The sequence below is a fragment of the Saccopteryx leptura genome, chromosome 2, assembly GCF_036850995.1.
Source record: "Saccopteryx leptura isolate mSacLep1 chromosome 2, mSacLep1_pri_phased_curated, whole genome shotgun sequence".
NCBI classification, from domain to species: domain Eukaryota; kingdom Metazoa; phylum Chordata; class Mammalia; order Chiroptera; family Emballonuridae; genus Saccopteryx; species Saccopteryx leptura.
The window spans coordinates 185,096,208-185,112,201 of record NC_089504.1 but is presented as its reverse complement, the minus strand read 5'-3'; the positions used below and the strand labels follow the sequence as shown (position 1 = coordinate 185,112,201).

At 43.1% G+C, this 15,994-nt stretch overlaps 1 protein-coding gene and 1 pseudogene across 1 annotated transcript in view; one reads left to right on the top strand and one right to left on the bottom strand.

Moving 5' to 3' along the window:
* Nucleotides 1–13,683, top strand: part of SARNP (SAP domain containing ribonucleoprotein) — a 64,119-nt gene extending 50,436 nt beyond the window's left edge. Inside the window, exons 10-11 of the mRNA XM_066365870.1 lie at nt 9,988–10,077; nt 13,400–13,683. Coding sequence (XP_066221967.1) covers nt 9,988–10,077; nt 13,400–13,441 — 132 coding nt within the window. The 3' untranslated portion in view covers nt 13,442–13,683. The remainder of the gene's footprint in view (nt 1–9,987; nt 10,078–13,399) is intronic.
* LOC136393945 (eukaryotic peptide chain release factor subunit 1-like) lies at nt 8,614–9,911 on the bottom strand (annotated as a pseudogene).
* Nucleotides 13,684–15,994: the final 2,311 nt, after the last annotated feature.

The window sequence follows — 15,994 nt, the reverse complement described above, 5'->3', positions numbered from 1 at the left end:
CCACTGTACCACCACAGGTTAGGCCAAGTTGTGTGTTTTTAAACGTTTTTTAAGTGAAAGGAGGGTAGGCAGAGACAGACTCCTGTAGGTGCCCCTGCAGGGATCCACCTGGCAAGCCCACTAGGGTGTGATGCTCTGCCCATGGAGGGCCCTTGCTCCATTGCAGTTGGAGCCATTTTTTCGCACCTGGGGCAGAGGCCGTGGAGCTATCCTCAGCCTCACTCCAGTGGAGCCATGGCTGCAGGAGGAGAGGAGAAAAGAGAGAGAGAGAGAGAGAGAGAGAGAAGCACCAGGGGGAGGGGTGGAGAAGCAGATGGGCACCTCTCCTGTGTGTCCTGGCCAGGAATTAAACCCAGGACATCCACACGCTGGGCTGATGCTCTACCACTGAGCCAACCAGCCAGGGCCAAGGAGTTTTCACTTAATAGGAAATAAGGGCCCAATAGATTAAGGGTGGACCTGGAATGCTGAGGTTTCAGTTCAAAACCCTGGCTTTGCCCAGTCAAGACACATATGGGAAGCAGCTATGAATTAATGCTTCCTACTCCTCCCCCACTTCTTTCTCTCTTTCTTCTTTCTAAAAATCTAGAACTATCCTCTGACATAGGAGCATGTATGGGAAGAATAAAGATTTGTTAGTGTCATAGGATGCAGGAGTAAGTGGGGGTGGGGGAGGAGATGAAGAAGGGAATGATTTGCAAATGCATATGACACTGAGTTAGTGGGGTCAGTGCTGCCTGCAGATGCCTAACCCCATTTGTGCACTTAAGAATGGCCTGGGGGAGCATTGGCCTAATGAAGGCAGAAAGAGATGCATTTTGATGGAGGTAATTTCCTTCAGATGGGTCTCACCATCCCATGAATCAAAACCTGTCAGCAAGTAGCTAAAGATGGAGTAAAGTTTATTGTACATTTGTTTCCATGCAACACCTTCATGCTAGAAGGGTCAAGTGAGAGATCATTAGAACTGTGTTGATTTACTGGGCCTGTGTGCACTTTCCCTGCAGGGCAAGAAGGAAAGAAGCTTTAGGAGGGGATTTGAGGGTGTTGGGTGGTGAGGAAGGAGGAGGCATGCACAAAATAAACCTTCACTGGTCTCGGTGGGTGAGGGGTGAGCAGGTTGATTTGTAGGGAGTGGGAAGTGGGGTGTTGAGCAAATGAGTTTATAAAATTTGTACTTTTTGAGTTTGCTCACTCTTGTTACAAAATGGCGCTGTGCAGTGCCAGGTATGTGGTCTGTGAAATTGCAAATTACCTTCCTGCTTGGGAAGGGCTATTGTTTTGCTAATGTTTGCTAAGGAGAGGTTGTCCAAGCCAGAAAGTTTTGAAAAGAGAAGAGTAGGCAGAAAGAAGCCGGGTTTGCAGAGAGAGTGGAGAGAATGCAGAGTGCTGAAGGAGAAGCCATGTTGGCAGAGAGAGAGAAGGTGTGCAGATGGTCAACCAGAGGTGAGGGGCTTTGCGACCTCCACTGAGACTGGTGGGACCTTTGATTCTAGGAGAAACTGGAGAAGATTCTCCTGGTTGTAGAACTGGAGAATGTGTCAGTATCTTTGGGAGCCCTGTGTTCGAAAGGGAAGTGTTTTCCCTGCCTATTTGCTCGTTGGCTGGTGTGAGACTTGAATAAAGGAATGGTCCACCATTTTTTGGCTCCACTGTTTCTTTACTGTCTGTCCGAATCCAATGTGAACCTGCATGTGCATGGCCACGATAGTGTTGGCCCCTGGCCTTATGAAGGGTGGGGGGATCTGTGTTATTTTTTCTTTTTCTCCTAAAGCCCCTTGTAGATTTGGAGCAAATGCTCTGCCTGAATCTCCAGGAGAGGTACCAAAGATTTCTGATTAAAAAGGAAGCTTATGGGCCTGACCTGTGGTGGCACAGTGGATAAAGTGTCGACACTGAGGTCGCCAGTTCGAAACCCTGGGCTTGCCTGGTCAAGGCACACATGGGAGTTGATGCTTTCTGCTCCTCCCCCTTCTCTCTCTCATTCTCTCTTCCTCTTTCCCTCTCTCTGAAAAATTAATAAAGTCCTTTAAAAAATTTAAAAAAAAATAAAGGAAGCTTATGGACCTGACCTCTGGTGGCTCAGTGGATCAGTGTTCAAACCCTTGTTTTCCCTGGTCAAGGCACACATAGGAGTTTATGCTTCCTGCCCCCCCAATGAAAATTTTATATATTTTATTTTAATTTTATTTATTGTGTGTGTGTGTGTGAGGGGGGGGGGTGGAGGGGCAGACAGGAAGGGAGAGAGATGAGAAGCATCAATTCTTCCTTGTGGCATCTTAGTTGTTCATTGATTGCTTTCTAATATGTGCCGTGACCAGGGGGCTACAGCAGAGCGAGTGACCCCTTGCTCAAGCCAGCGACTTTGGGTTCAAGCTGGTGAGCTTTGCTCAAACCATATGAACCCACACTCAAGCTGGCGACCTCAGTGTCCTCTGCGTCCCAGTCCGACACTCTATCCACTATGCCACTGCCTGGTCAGGCTAAAATGAATTTTTAAAAAAAATTTTAAAGGAAGCTTATGGCCCGACCTGTGGTGGCGCATTGGATAGAACATCAACCTGGAATGCTAAGGTTGTTGGTTCGAAACCCTGGGCTTGCCCAGTCAAGGCACATACAAGAAGCAGCTAATATAAGTTGATGCTTCCTGCTCTTTCCTCCCCCTTTCTCTCTCAAATCAATAAAGTAAGTTTTAAAAAAGAAAAAAGGGGGAGCTCATCTGGAAATCTGATACTATCTTTAGTGGCTAGAGAAATCTATTCTTCCCCCCATTCTCCCCCCCCCCTTGTTCTTTTCTCACCTTTGAGCTCAAAAGGAAATACAGGAAATTTAATTCAGAAGTCATAATTTCTATTTCAAGATATAGCAAAATAGGGAACTAAAAGAAAGGTTGTCCTACTCATTCCAGATGGACTTTGTGAAGAGGTGAGATTTATGAAGGGAGTGCCTAGTTTTCTGAAGTAGCATCACTCTCTCTGTAATTTGAACTTGCTGAAGTACCCCTACCATTGAAATTGAATGGGGAAAAAAGTACATAGTGTGGTTTAGCAAGATACGGTCTAATCCTGCCTCTCCTCAAAAAGAATTTGAAATATTTCTTTGATTTCTTCTAAAACTCCTTCTTGCTTGGCTTAGAGACTTGGTGAAATTAAGATGTTTCATCTAGAATATTCTATAGAGGCTTTTGTTTTGAAATTCCATTTACATCTCTTTTTCACTATTATCTTGGTGTGGTGTTAAATATTTTTCTAGTAACTTAGGTAAGGAAAAGTGTAGTGAGGCCTGAGTTCATTGGAAATCCTTCTAAATTCTTTTAATTCAGTTCAGCAGATGGAATAGCCAGTTAGCCAGAATCGGAAACAATTTTGTTGAGAAAAGTCTTTACCTTAGATCCCTAGTTATAAAGTGGAAGAATTTTATACGGTAAACAAGGGATAGGATCCTAGCATTGACCCACATTATTTGAGTGAAGTGGAAGTCATTGAAGTAGTTCACAATTACTTTTTTTTTTTTTTTTTGGTAACAGAGACAGAGAGACACAGACAGACAGGCAAGAAGAGAGATGAGAAGCATCAATTCTTCGTTGTGACTCCTTAGTCTCCTTAGCTGTTTTTGTTTTTTGTTGTTGTTGTTTTTTTACAGAGACAGAGTCAGAGAGAAGGATAGATAGGGTCAGACATACAGGAACAGAGAGATGAGAAGCATCAATCGTTAGTTTTTCGTTGTGGCACTTTAGTTGTTCATTGATTGCTTTCTCACATGTGCCTTGACCATGGGGCTACAGCAGAGCAAGTAAGCACTTGCTCAAGCCAGCGACCTTGGGTCCAAGCTGATGAGCTTTGCTCAAACCAGATGAGCCCTGTGCTCAAGCTGGCGACCTTGGGGTCTCAAATCTGGGTCCTCCACATCGCAGTCCAACGCTCTTACTGCGCCTCCGCCTGGTCAAGCTCCTTAGTTGTTCATTGATTGTTTTCTCATATGTGCCTTGACCCGGTGGGCTACAGCAGAGTGAGTGACCCTTGCTCAAGCCAGCACCTTAGACCTCAAGCTGGTGACCTTGAGGTCTCGAACCTGGGTCCTCTGCATCCCAGTTTGATGCTCCATCCACTGTGCCACCGCCTGGTCAGGCTCACAACTACTTTTAGCTGAGTGTCCTGGTAATCCTTATTTCTTGGGAATTAAACACTTCCATTCAGCTACTATTGTTCCAGAGAAATGATTATGTGAGATACCTGAAGAGATGGTAAAGTTGGCGAAGCGGGTTCTTGGGTAAAATGTCCTGGGTTCTATTTCTGACTCTGCTACTTACACTGTAAGACTATTTGTAAGACTTGTGCAAGTTACTTAATTTCTCTAAAGCCTCAGTTTTCCTATTTTTGAAGTGAATTTAGTCATAGTATCTACTGTGTAAATTAAAGACAAGATACTTCTTTCCCTTTTTTTTTAGATTTTATTTATTGGACTAGGGTCTCAGCCCACCTGTTTGCAGATGCATACATGATTTTCTTCTAAAACTCAAAAAAATATTTATTGATTTTTAGAGATAGGAGAGGGAGAGAAAGGGGGTGAGGTGAGAAGCGGGAAGCATCAACTCATAGTATTTGCCTCTTGTATGTGCCTTGACACCAGGCAAGCCTGGGAAGTTGAACTGTCAACTTCATTGTTCAAGGTTGACTTTATTCACTGAGCCACCACGGGTCAGGCCTTTTTCCTTGAAACCTAGCTCAATGTTTTACAGTAGTTTAGATTATATTAATTATGCACCTATTATGGATTTGCTGATGGTTAAATGAAGAAGACAGAAAAACTATGTAGGCAATTAAGTGATAACTTGTTAACTCGTCTGTAGGATTCTTCAGTCCTTCAAAGCGAGCAGCCTTTCTTAGCTCCTTTCTTACTAGAAGGCAGGTAGGTGCAGTAAAAGGGAGAAAATGAACATGTTTCTCAATCTGAAATAGCTCTGAATAGTTTGAAATGATTTTGAAATAAAGTGAGTCAAAGAATTAACTGGACTTTGCCCAAGCACCCAAGATTCATGATGCCTACTCTATAACTAGAAAGGGTGTTTCATCTCACTGAATTAGAATTAAAACTGGCCATTCTAGAGCTGTTTTAATTTTTATTTATTGATTTATTATTATTATTATTATTTTAGAGATAGAGGAAGGGAGAGGGAAACACCAGTTTGTTGTTCCACTTATTTATGCATTGATTGATTCTTGTATGTGCCCTGATGGGGTATCAAACCTACAACCTTGGCAAATCGGGATGACACTCTAACCAACTGAGCTACCTGGCCAGGGCTTACAGAACTGTTTCAAAAACTGAGCTACTGTTCATATCCAGTACTGTTCAATGTAAGAGTCTCATATATATTCCAATCAGGACCTAAAACCTGCCACTTTATCACACTTTAATAGATATTTTCTCATTTTCTACCTTCCCTGCATACCAAGTAACCAGTCATTAAAAGCCTAGCCCTTAAGATTAGTAATCATCTAAGCTCAGTTGGCCTAGGGTGTCCTGTTCCCCTCCCCCTCCTAGTTCCACCCCCAAAACTCAGCACATCTAGACAAAGAATCTATCCTCTTACATACCTCAAGACCCTCTACTCCATACACAAATACCCACCCTCACCATGGGTCAGTGTAGTTTCTTTGGTAACCAATATAATGTCAGGTCAAAAGAGTTCAAACAAATTTTCGAATAAAGTTTCTGTGTAGTAGTGCTCCTGAGCTAGATTTTTTTTTTTTTTTTTTACAGAGACAGAGAGAGGGATAGACAGGGGCAGACAGACAGGAATGGAGAGATGAAAAGCATCTCTCATCAGTTTTTTGTTGCCACACCTTAGTTATTCATTGATTGCTTTCTCATATGTGCCTTGACCATGGGCCTTCAGCAGACTCAAGCCAGCGGCCTTGGGTCCAAGCTGGTGAGCCTTGCTCAAACCAGATGCGCCTGCGCTCAAGCTGGCAACCTCAGGGTCTCGAACCTGGGTCCTCCGCATCCCAGTCCGACCTCTATCCACTGCGCCACCGCCTGGTCAGGCAGGAGCTATCTCTTCTATCAAATGCAGGGCAGCCTGACCAGGCGGTGGCGCAGTGGATAGAGCGTCGGACTGGGATGCAGAGGACCCGGGTTTGAGACCCCGAGGTCGCCAGCTTGAGCAGCGCGGGCTCATCTGGTTTGAGGAAAAGCCCACCAGCTTGAACCCAAGGTCGCTGACTCCAGCAAGGGGTTACTCGGTCTGCTGAAGGCCCGCGGTCAAGGCACGTATGAGAGAGCAATCAATGAACAACTAAGGTGTTGCAATGCACAATGAAAAACTAATGATTGATTCTTCTCATCTCTCTTCGTTCCTGTCTGTCCCTGTCTATCCCTCTCTCTGACTCTCTCTCTGTCTCTGTAAAAAACAAACAAATAAATAAAAATCAAATGCAGGGCAGCTATCCAGTTTTCCTGTTCAATTTGTTTAACTAACTAGCCCAGCTCTCTGAACTACAAAAATTCCTTTATCGTAGAAATTTGTTTTATGGATATTTCTTACTGTTCTATTGTTTCACTCTATTTGTCTTGTAAGTATTGAGGCCCTTTTTTTTTATTATCTCGTTTCTATTAACTTTTTTTGGTTTTTTAATTTAAAAAAAATTTTTAGGTGAGAGGAGGGGAGATAGTGAGCCAGACTTCCTCATGTGCCCTGACAAGATCTACCTGGCAGCCCCATCTAGGACCCAGTGCTCAAGTACCAAGTTATTTTTAGCACCTGAGGCCTATGCTCAGACCACCAGAGCTGGTTTGCACCTAGGGCAATGTTTGAACCAATCGAGCGAGCCACTGGCTGCGGGAGGGAAAGGGGGAAAAATAGGAGAAGGGAAGGGATGAAGCAGATGGTCACTTTTCCTGTGTGCCCTAACTGGGACTTGAACCAGGTCATCCATACACTGGGCAGACGCTCTATCCACTGAGCCACCGGCCAGGGCCTCTATTAACTTTTGAAGGTTTATAGCATTTAAAGTATTTTTACTTTCGTTTTTAAAAATAAAATTTTAAAGTATTTTTACTTTTATGTATGAAGTTTAATTTTTCCCATTAAATACAAGAGCAACCAATTTCACTATTAAGGAAAATTAAAAACTGCGATTCTTTTTTAAATTAGTTCAAAGTGGCATTTAGGAACTAAATTGTAGACTGCTGCCCTTACACCATGACAAACTGTAAAGTGTAGGGTTGAGTGTATTTTTTTCTATTTTCTTTCTGATATCCAATGCTCATGGATTAAGTTCTGGAAATGTTCCAGTGTGAGGAAGGGATCTGTTTGGATTCCACTATGGCTAAGCTTCTTGGGTTGGAGGCTGGAGGGTGAAGCACATTTTGCTGGACCCATGTCAACTACCTACTAGTATCAAGGTAAAAAAATTTATCATCTCCTCATTGGTATTCTATTCCCTGGAACTCTCCTCAGTACCAGTAGCAAAATGCCTCCCATTTCCACTGAATCCATTCACAAAATTTGGATTCTTTTCTCTCTCTTTTTTTTTTTTTTTTGGACAGAGAGAGGGCCAGATAGGGACAGACAGGAAGGGGAGAGAAATGAGAAGCATCAATTCTTCATTGCAGTACCTTAGTTGTACACTGATTGCTTTTTCAATATGTGCCTTGACCAGGGCACTACAGCAGAACGAGTGATCCCTTGTTGAAGCCAGCAACCTTTGACCTCAAGCTAGCGACCATGGGGTAATGTCTATGTTCCCAGGCTCAAGCCAGCAACCCTGCTCTCAAGCCGGTGACCTCAGGGTTTCAAACCTGGTGCTCTGCGTCCCAGTTCGAAGCTCTATCCACTGCGCCACTGCCTGGTTAGGCTTAGATTCTTCTTGTGACTTGTCTGTGACAATTTCTACTGTAGCTCTAAATTTTTTTATATTTCTTAGCAAATTGAAGGACATGCTCTCAATTAGTTCATATTATTCTTTTCCTGTCTCTTTCTGTGAAATAAGGTTTACCATTCTCCTATTCTGGAGTTAGAGAATTTTCTACCTCAGGCTCTGGCTGACTTCGTCAAGTATTCTAATTTCTTCTCTTGAATGACTTGTATGTTGGAGAGGACTTCAGTAAATAATTCAGTGGTTTGGTTGACTCCATTTAGGATATATTAACTAATTTTAAAACTTAAAAATTGCAGCATCTGATCAAATATATCAAATTGACTTTGTTCAGTTTTTTGGGTTTTTTGTGTGTTTTTTTAGTGAGAGAAAGATAGACATACAGATGTTAGAGAGATGAGAAGCATCAGCTCATAGTTGCAGCACTTTACTTGCTCATAGATTGCTTTCTCATATGTGCCCTGACCAGGGGGCACCAGCCGAATCATTGACCCCTTGCCCAAGCCAGCAACCTTGGGCTCAAGCCAGCGAACATGGGATCATGTCTGTGATCCCACACTCAAACCTGTGACCCTGCGTTCAAGCTAGTGAGCCTGTGCTCAAGCTGGCGACCTTGTGGTTTCAAACCTGTATCCTCAGCATCCCAGGCCAATGCTCTATTCATTGCCTGGTCAGGCAAACTTAGTTCAGTTTTTTTTTTTCTTTTTTTTTAAGACTTTACTCATTTGAGAGAGGAGAGAAGGAGGAGAGAGAGAGAGAGAGAAGAGGGGAGGAGCAGGAAGCATCAACTCCCCTATGTGCCTTGACCAGGTAATCCCAGGGTTTTGAACTGGCGACCTCAGCATTCAAGGTCAACGCTTTATCCACTGCGCCACCACAGGTCAGGCGACTTAGTTCAGTTTTAAAGTTAGCTGATCCAACTGAGACCAGCAACATTGACTTTGTCTCCAGAAATAAACAGCTGCACAGCAGTCTCAGCTACTTTCTAAATATAGTTATATCGCTTCTCCAGTTTTAAATGGGCAAACCATAGTGGACTTGGGAGATCCATAGTGAATACATGCAGGACTTCTTTTGAGTTGTATGCCAAAAAGTGCACCACTACTATTTATCACAGTGAAGTCAAAGTTTTTTGTTGTTTTTTTTTACAGAGACAGAGTGAGAGTCAGAGAGAGGGATAGATAGGGACAGACAGGAACAGAGAGAGAGATGAGAAGCATCAATCATTAGTTTTTCGTTGCGACACCTTAGTTGTTCATTGATTGCTTTCTCATATGTGCCTTGACCGTGGGCCTTCAGCAGACCAAGTGACCCCTTGCTCGAGCCAGCGACCTTGGGTCCCAGCTGATGAGCTTTTTCAAACCAGATGAGCCCAAGCTGGCGATTTTGGGATCTCGAATCCGGGTCCTCCATATCCCAGTCTGATGCTCTATCTACTGCGCCACCGCCTGGTCAAGCTCAAACTTGATATCATCTGAAAGTCATGCTGTAGGAGCGTCTTATGGAATTTGTTATAACACATATACAGTAATGTATTAATTGGTTTGAAAGGTTCAAAGTCAATGTTGACTTTCTTTTCTTTTCCTTCTTCTGTTACAGTTACACCATAGTAAACAACCAGTCCATATGGAGGTCCTTTGTTTTGAAGTTTAACTCTTTGTTATACAGATAGAATGGCTTCCAGGACTGAAAGATTGTTACTTGTGACTTAATGTTAGACAGTCCAGACTCATCTGCTAACATTTTTGCCATTTGTGAAATCTGTTCATTGGGAGAAGTGATCGATGATATGCTTGTGCCTTTTGCCGCCGGCCACTTCCAAGCTCTTACTCACCTTTGTGATCATCCAGATCTCCATGTTCCTGTTGGGAGCACTGGGATCATCTGCTGTCTTCAAGGCCCTACTTAAAATTAAGTTTTTAGTCACTCTAGGGACAACATGCTATATGCTGGCTTATTCAGTTTGTTATCTATTGTTTCCATTTGTATGATCCTTAGTGCCCCAAGATTGGCTAGCATATTGTGATCCATAAGTTATAATTTTATTTCCTTTTACCTTGTGAATGGAGATTAGCTTGTTTCAACCCTTTTCTTTGCCCCTGAACAGTCTGAAGATGATGAGAAGCTGAAAAAGAGGAAGGAGCGATTTGGAATTGTCACAAGTTCAGCTGGAACAGGAACCACAGAAGATACAGAGGTAAAATAAACATAAATGTGAGCATATGATATGTGAACACATAAATGTGTGTTCCTTGAAGGAAAATAAGGGTGAACAAACTGGAGGAGAAACACTTATTTCCCTGGCCTACTTCTTAAGAGCCCAAATGACAAGATCTTTTGTTCTCTGATGGCTGTTTTCTGGATAAAGGAGCCACACTGAATTCCATCAGTATACTTAATTCAGTGTTAGAGCCATTTAGCCTAGTAGAAAAGAGCTCAAGATTTGGAATCAGGTAATCCTGAATTAGAAAAGTGGCTCTGCCATTTAGTATTACAGCGATATTTACAAGTTACAGTACTTCTCTTGGCCTCAGTTTCATCATGTGGGATGTAGACAGAGTAGTACCTACCTTGAAGTGGTATTTTAAGCATGAAATGTTACTGTGTAAAAAGGGATGATTCTGTGTAGAATGCTTGACAAAACACCTATCATATTGTGAGTATTCAGTAAGTAGCAATGTCTCTGATAATCTGCCAAGCATATTTCTTTGATCACTTAATGAAGGTCATACCCAACCCAGATACAAGTATAGTTGTGCCCAATTCTCCTCTGGAATAGAACAGTGGACTCTAATAAGACTTCCTGTTCTCATCACTTTATTTATAAATAGTTTCTCAAAATGAAAGAGTGGCTTTTTTTTTTTTTTTAAACACAGAGATAAACAGGAAAGGAGAGAGATGAGAAGCACCAGGCTCGTATTTGTGTCACTTTAGTTGTTCATTGATTGCTGCTCATATGTGCCTTTGGGAGTGGATTTAGCTGAGCCAGTGCTTTGGGCTCAAGCTGGCAACCTGTGGACTTTGAACCTGGGTGCTCTGCGTCTCAGGTCCACACTCTACTATGCCACTGCCTGGTCAGGCTGGCTGGCTTGCTTTCTTGCAAGGTTGCTCACTCCATCCCTCTCTCCTTCCCAACTCAAATTCACTGAGACTTCTTAAGTATCGGGTGACTGCTGAGACATTGACAGACAATATTGATTTGCTGATTAGAGAGTATCTATACTGTCACCTGAGGTAGTCATAAGAGACAGTTGAAATATGAGTGTGTTTTGAATGTTTTGTGGTAAAGAATTTGGAATGTTCTTTCTCCCATTTAATCCAAATTAATTTTTTTCTTCCCATCTACCTCAGGAGATACCCTTTGAAAATCTGTTGTCTCACACACTTAAAATCTTAGAAAAATTTCTTTATCTTTTAGATTTTTTTATTGATTGATTTTTGGAGAGAGGAGAAAGAATGGGGAAAAACAGGAAGCATCAACTCAGAATAATTGTTTACCATATGCACCTTGACCAGGCAAGCCTGGGGTTTCAAACTAGCGGCCTTAGTATTCCAGATTGACACTTTATCCACTGTGCCACCACAGGTCAGGCAGAAGTCTTTTATGAATAATAAAACTAAACAAGGAAAACTTTAAAATCTCATCAGTTTATATTCTTCACTAGGAAAATACTAGAGGGATTTGTGTTCTTTGTGCTAATTCAGAATAAATCATTACCTATTGTATCTGCTTACTTAGTGATTCCCAGGATGAGCTAGAATTAAATCATAAACCTAGACTTTTTTTGTGTGTGTGTGACAGAGGGACAGACAGACAAGAAGGGAGAGAGATGAGAAGCATCAATTTTTTGTTGTGGCTCCTTAATCTTAGTTGTTCATTGATTGCTTTCTCATATATACCTTAACCAAGGGGTTACAGCAGAGTGAGTGACCCCTTGCTCAAGCCAGTGACCTTGGGCTTCAAGCCAGCGACCTTTGGGCTCAAGCCAGCCACCATAGGGTCATGTTTATGATCCCACGCTCAAGCTAGCGACTCTGTGCTCAAGCTGGCAACCTTCGGGTTTTAAACCTGGGTTCTCTGTGTCCCAGTCCAGCGGTCTATTCACTGTGCCACTGCCTGGTCAGGCTAGGCTTGTTTTAATTCAAGTTAAAATTACTCCTCTTTTCCTAAGGAAACTGTTGTTGAACAAAGCATGCTCACTAAGCTGGTACATTTGACCTCTCCGAGATGAGGCAGATAATGATTTTGTTGGGTGGCAAGGAATATTGGCTTTTGTTGGGGAAGTCAGTGTAGGTAAGGAAGAAGTAACTTCTGAGGCTTGTGTAGTTTTCATTAACTAGATGACTTTTATGTGATTCCAAAGAATTGTGTCAGTAATCCAGATTAGTGGTTTGGGCTTGGATATACTTGGTTTTTCTTTTTCTTTTTTATTTACTATTTTTTAATTAAGTGAGAGTAGGGGAGGCAGAGAAGACAGACTTCTGCATGTGCTGGAAACAGGGGATCCACCCAGCAAGCCCCCTAGAGGGCGATGCTCTTTCCATCTGGGATGTTGCTTCCTTGCTGGGCAACCAAGCTGTTTTTTTAGCACTGGAGGCCACTAGCCATCTTAAGCGCCTGGGGCCAGCCTGCTTCAGCCAATCGAGCCATGGCTGCAGGAGGAGGGGTAGAGAAGCAGATGGTCACTTCTCCTGTGTGCCCTGACCAGGAATCAAACCCGGGACTTCCACACGCCTGGCTGACACTCTACCACTGAGCCAACTGGCCAGGGCCCAGTTCTTTTTAATCTAAATTAAACTTCCTATGTGAATTGAATGAAAAAGAAGCCGCTGCCCCCCCCCCCCTTGCTGGAGGCAGTGGTTGGGGTGAGGATAGATTCAGTGCTGTTTTGTGAGTCACTCTTAGAACAGAAAGGTCTTTGTCTTTCTCTCTTCTCCCCCCGCCCCATTTTGTACCCTCTCTCCAGTGCTTACTCCTTAAGAGATCTATGTTGGGGACTCCCCTCCTCTCCCCATTTATTATGTTGGCATTGAAGATTTTCTACCTCTTTGGATTTGGAGGTTGAGTGGGCCTGACTGCTCAGAAGGACATTTCCTTCTCCTCCATGAAATAGCATTGGTTAACCCTTTGTCTTCTGATATCTCCCATCTCTCCACTGACTAGAAGACTTTTCCTAGCCTATGAAGAGTCCATTGTTTCCAGGCTAACTTGCTGCAAGGCTGAGTGGCCCTCTCCTTCAGAAAACTTGCCATTTTTTATCACAGTTTTCCTCCTCTTCCTTTCACCCCCCACTCTACGATCTTCTCCCCTTCTCACTCTCCTTTTCCACCAAACCACCCCAGCTCTAACTGGATAAGAAAAATTCAGGACTGGAAATCTTGGCTGCCAGTTTTATGCCTGGGCCTTTCCTCTTTCTTGGACCTTGTGACAATCCATGTGAGTTTGGATTAAAGCAGCCAGGAACCCAGGCCACTATTGTCTTGCAATCTAATTTTTTTTTCTTGCTTCTTCCTTATAGGCAAAGAAGAGGAAAAGAGCAGAGCGCTTTGGGATTGCCTGATGAGGAACTCATATTAATGTCCTGTTCTTCAGTGGTTTCCATCTCTTTGACTCTTGGTCACATTATACTGAAGTACATAGTCGTGTGCCTAGGTTCTGCCTCACAGTGAGAAAGCATGTACCCCAGGCGCATTCATGAACTATAGTAGCAATTTGACTTAACTGCTGTTCAACTTGAAAACTGTTGTGTTGTATTTGTTCAATTTTTATTTTGCTTGTTAATAAAAATAGAAAAGAGAACAATGTATTTTATTGGGTACTTCTTTGGTTCTTAGAGCCAGATTAGATCAGATACAAGGAGCTTCAAGGACAGATATAGGGAGTTAGCCATAATGCCTTTACCCATTAGAAAAGAGGATAAGGAAAAGGATTACGTTCATCCCTTTAAGCCTATTTATATTCTCATATTCACAAGTATTCTTTTACTTCTTTATCCTCAATGAAGAGACCAAGTTTTACCCTGAGTCTTTGCTCCTGCAGTTTTATATGACCCATTGGGATGAAGTAGGGAGGATACTCACTGGGTTTTAGGAGGTGCAAAGGATGTGAACATGAGAGCAAATGATTGGTAGTCTGTTTTAGAATAGAGTCCTGAGTCCCTGTTCTGGACTCCAGAAGGTCCCTTTTTTCAGAAGTGGCCTGATATGATACTGTCTGCTTTGAGACAAAGCCAGTATTCGGGACTTTGTTGGTTAGGCAGTTCAGTAAAGGTGATGATGGGCTGGGTACCCCCTAGAACTAGAAGGAAGTGTAAGGATTTAAAGCATAACAAGGTGGGATGTGAGGGCGATCTGGCTGTGACATCTGTCACCCCGTTGATCGCCAGGGTTGATTCAGCTGATCTGGCTGGCTAGGCGGGTGTCCCCTTCCTCCCTCACTGCTCCATGTGCGTCCCTCCCGAAGCTGTGCGCTTGGTCAAGGAGGATGACCTTCCTCACTGGAGGAGAGGACCGTTCTTCAGTCAAGGGTATACGAGTAGCTGTGCTCCCCTGCTAGAACCTCCAAACAAGTCTCATAAAGCATAACAAGGTATCAGAACATTGGGGCCCAGATCACCGGGGAACATAAAACAGTGAACTGGAGGCTTCTACATTCAATTCAAGCCCCATGTTAGTTTGTCTTCTATTGCAGAAGTATACCAAGATCCTTTTTAGTGCTGGGCCTCCTACTTGGAAAGATTTGGGCCTCCCTAAGTAGGCTGCTGCTTTGCATTTGAAGTTTCACATACATGTGACACCTGCTACTTAATCTTTGGATGTGTTGGTAAGAGGTTTGTCCTCTGAATCTTTATTTCTGGACATCTATTATAAGGTTGGTTGTTGCCCTCCTCGGATAGCTTGGTTGTTGAGAGCACTGTCCTGAAGCACAAAGGTTGCCAGTTTAATCCTGGGTCAGGGCACATGCAGGAATAGATTGATGTTCCTGTCTCTCTTCCTTTCTCACTAAAATCAATAAAATAAACATTTAAAAAAAATAGCCTGACCAGGCGGTGGGGCAGTGGATAGAACATCGGACTGGGACAGAGGACCCAGATTCAAGGTCTGGAGGTCGCCAGCTTGAGCACAAGCTCATCTGGTTTAAGCAAGACTCACCAGCTTGAGCCCAAGGTCTCTGGCTTGAGCAAGGGGTCACTCGGTCTGCTGTTGCCCCCCAGTCAAGGCACATATGAGAAAGCAATCAATGAACAACTAAGGTACCGCAACAAAGAATTGATGCTTATCTTTTTTTTAGAGACAGAGAGGGATAGATAGGAACAGAGAGAGATGAGAAGCATCAATCATTAGTTTTTCATTGCAACACCGTAGTTCATTGATTGCTTTCTCATATGTGCCTTGACCTCAGGCCTTCAGCAGACCGAGTAACCCCTTGCTCGAGCCAGTGACCTTGGGTCCAAGCTGGTGAACTTTTGCTCAAACCAGATGAGCCCGTGCTCAAGCTGGCGACCTCGGGGTCTCAAACCTGGGTCCTTGTCATCCCAGTCTGACGCTCTATCCACTGCACCACTGCCTGGTCAGGCAGAATTGATGCTTCTCATCTCTCTCCCTTCCTGTCTGTCTGACCCTCTCTGTCTCTGTCTCTGTTAAAAAAAGAAGAAAAAAAGCATAGGGATTTTCTACCCACAGATGGGAACAATTAGTAATAGGTAAAGGAATGGAGCAGATAATAATGTAGTGAAGCAATGGAGCCATCAGAAGTTTTCTTCACTTTGCCTCCTTATCCTCTGTAACCTTCCATAAAAGCACTCAGTCTCCCCCCTCTCTCCCAGCCAGAATTCTCTTCCTGAAGCCTAATCATGCTTTTCCTGACTCAACTCACTCTCTCCAAATCCTTGATGATAGTGTGGATTTTTTACTAACCTTTTTATCTCATTCCAGCAGCTGTTCTTATGTTGGTCAGAAGTCTCTCACCTCCAAGCTTAATCTTTGAGCATAAATATGTTCAAATATATTCAAGATGCCTTTTTTTTTTTAGTAATTCAGGCTTCCAGTTCTTTTTTTTTTTTTTTTATTCATTTTAGAGAGGAGAGAGAGAGAGAGAGAGAGAGGAGAGAGAG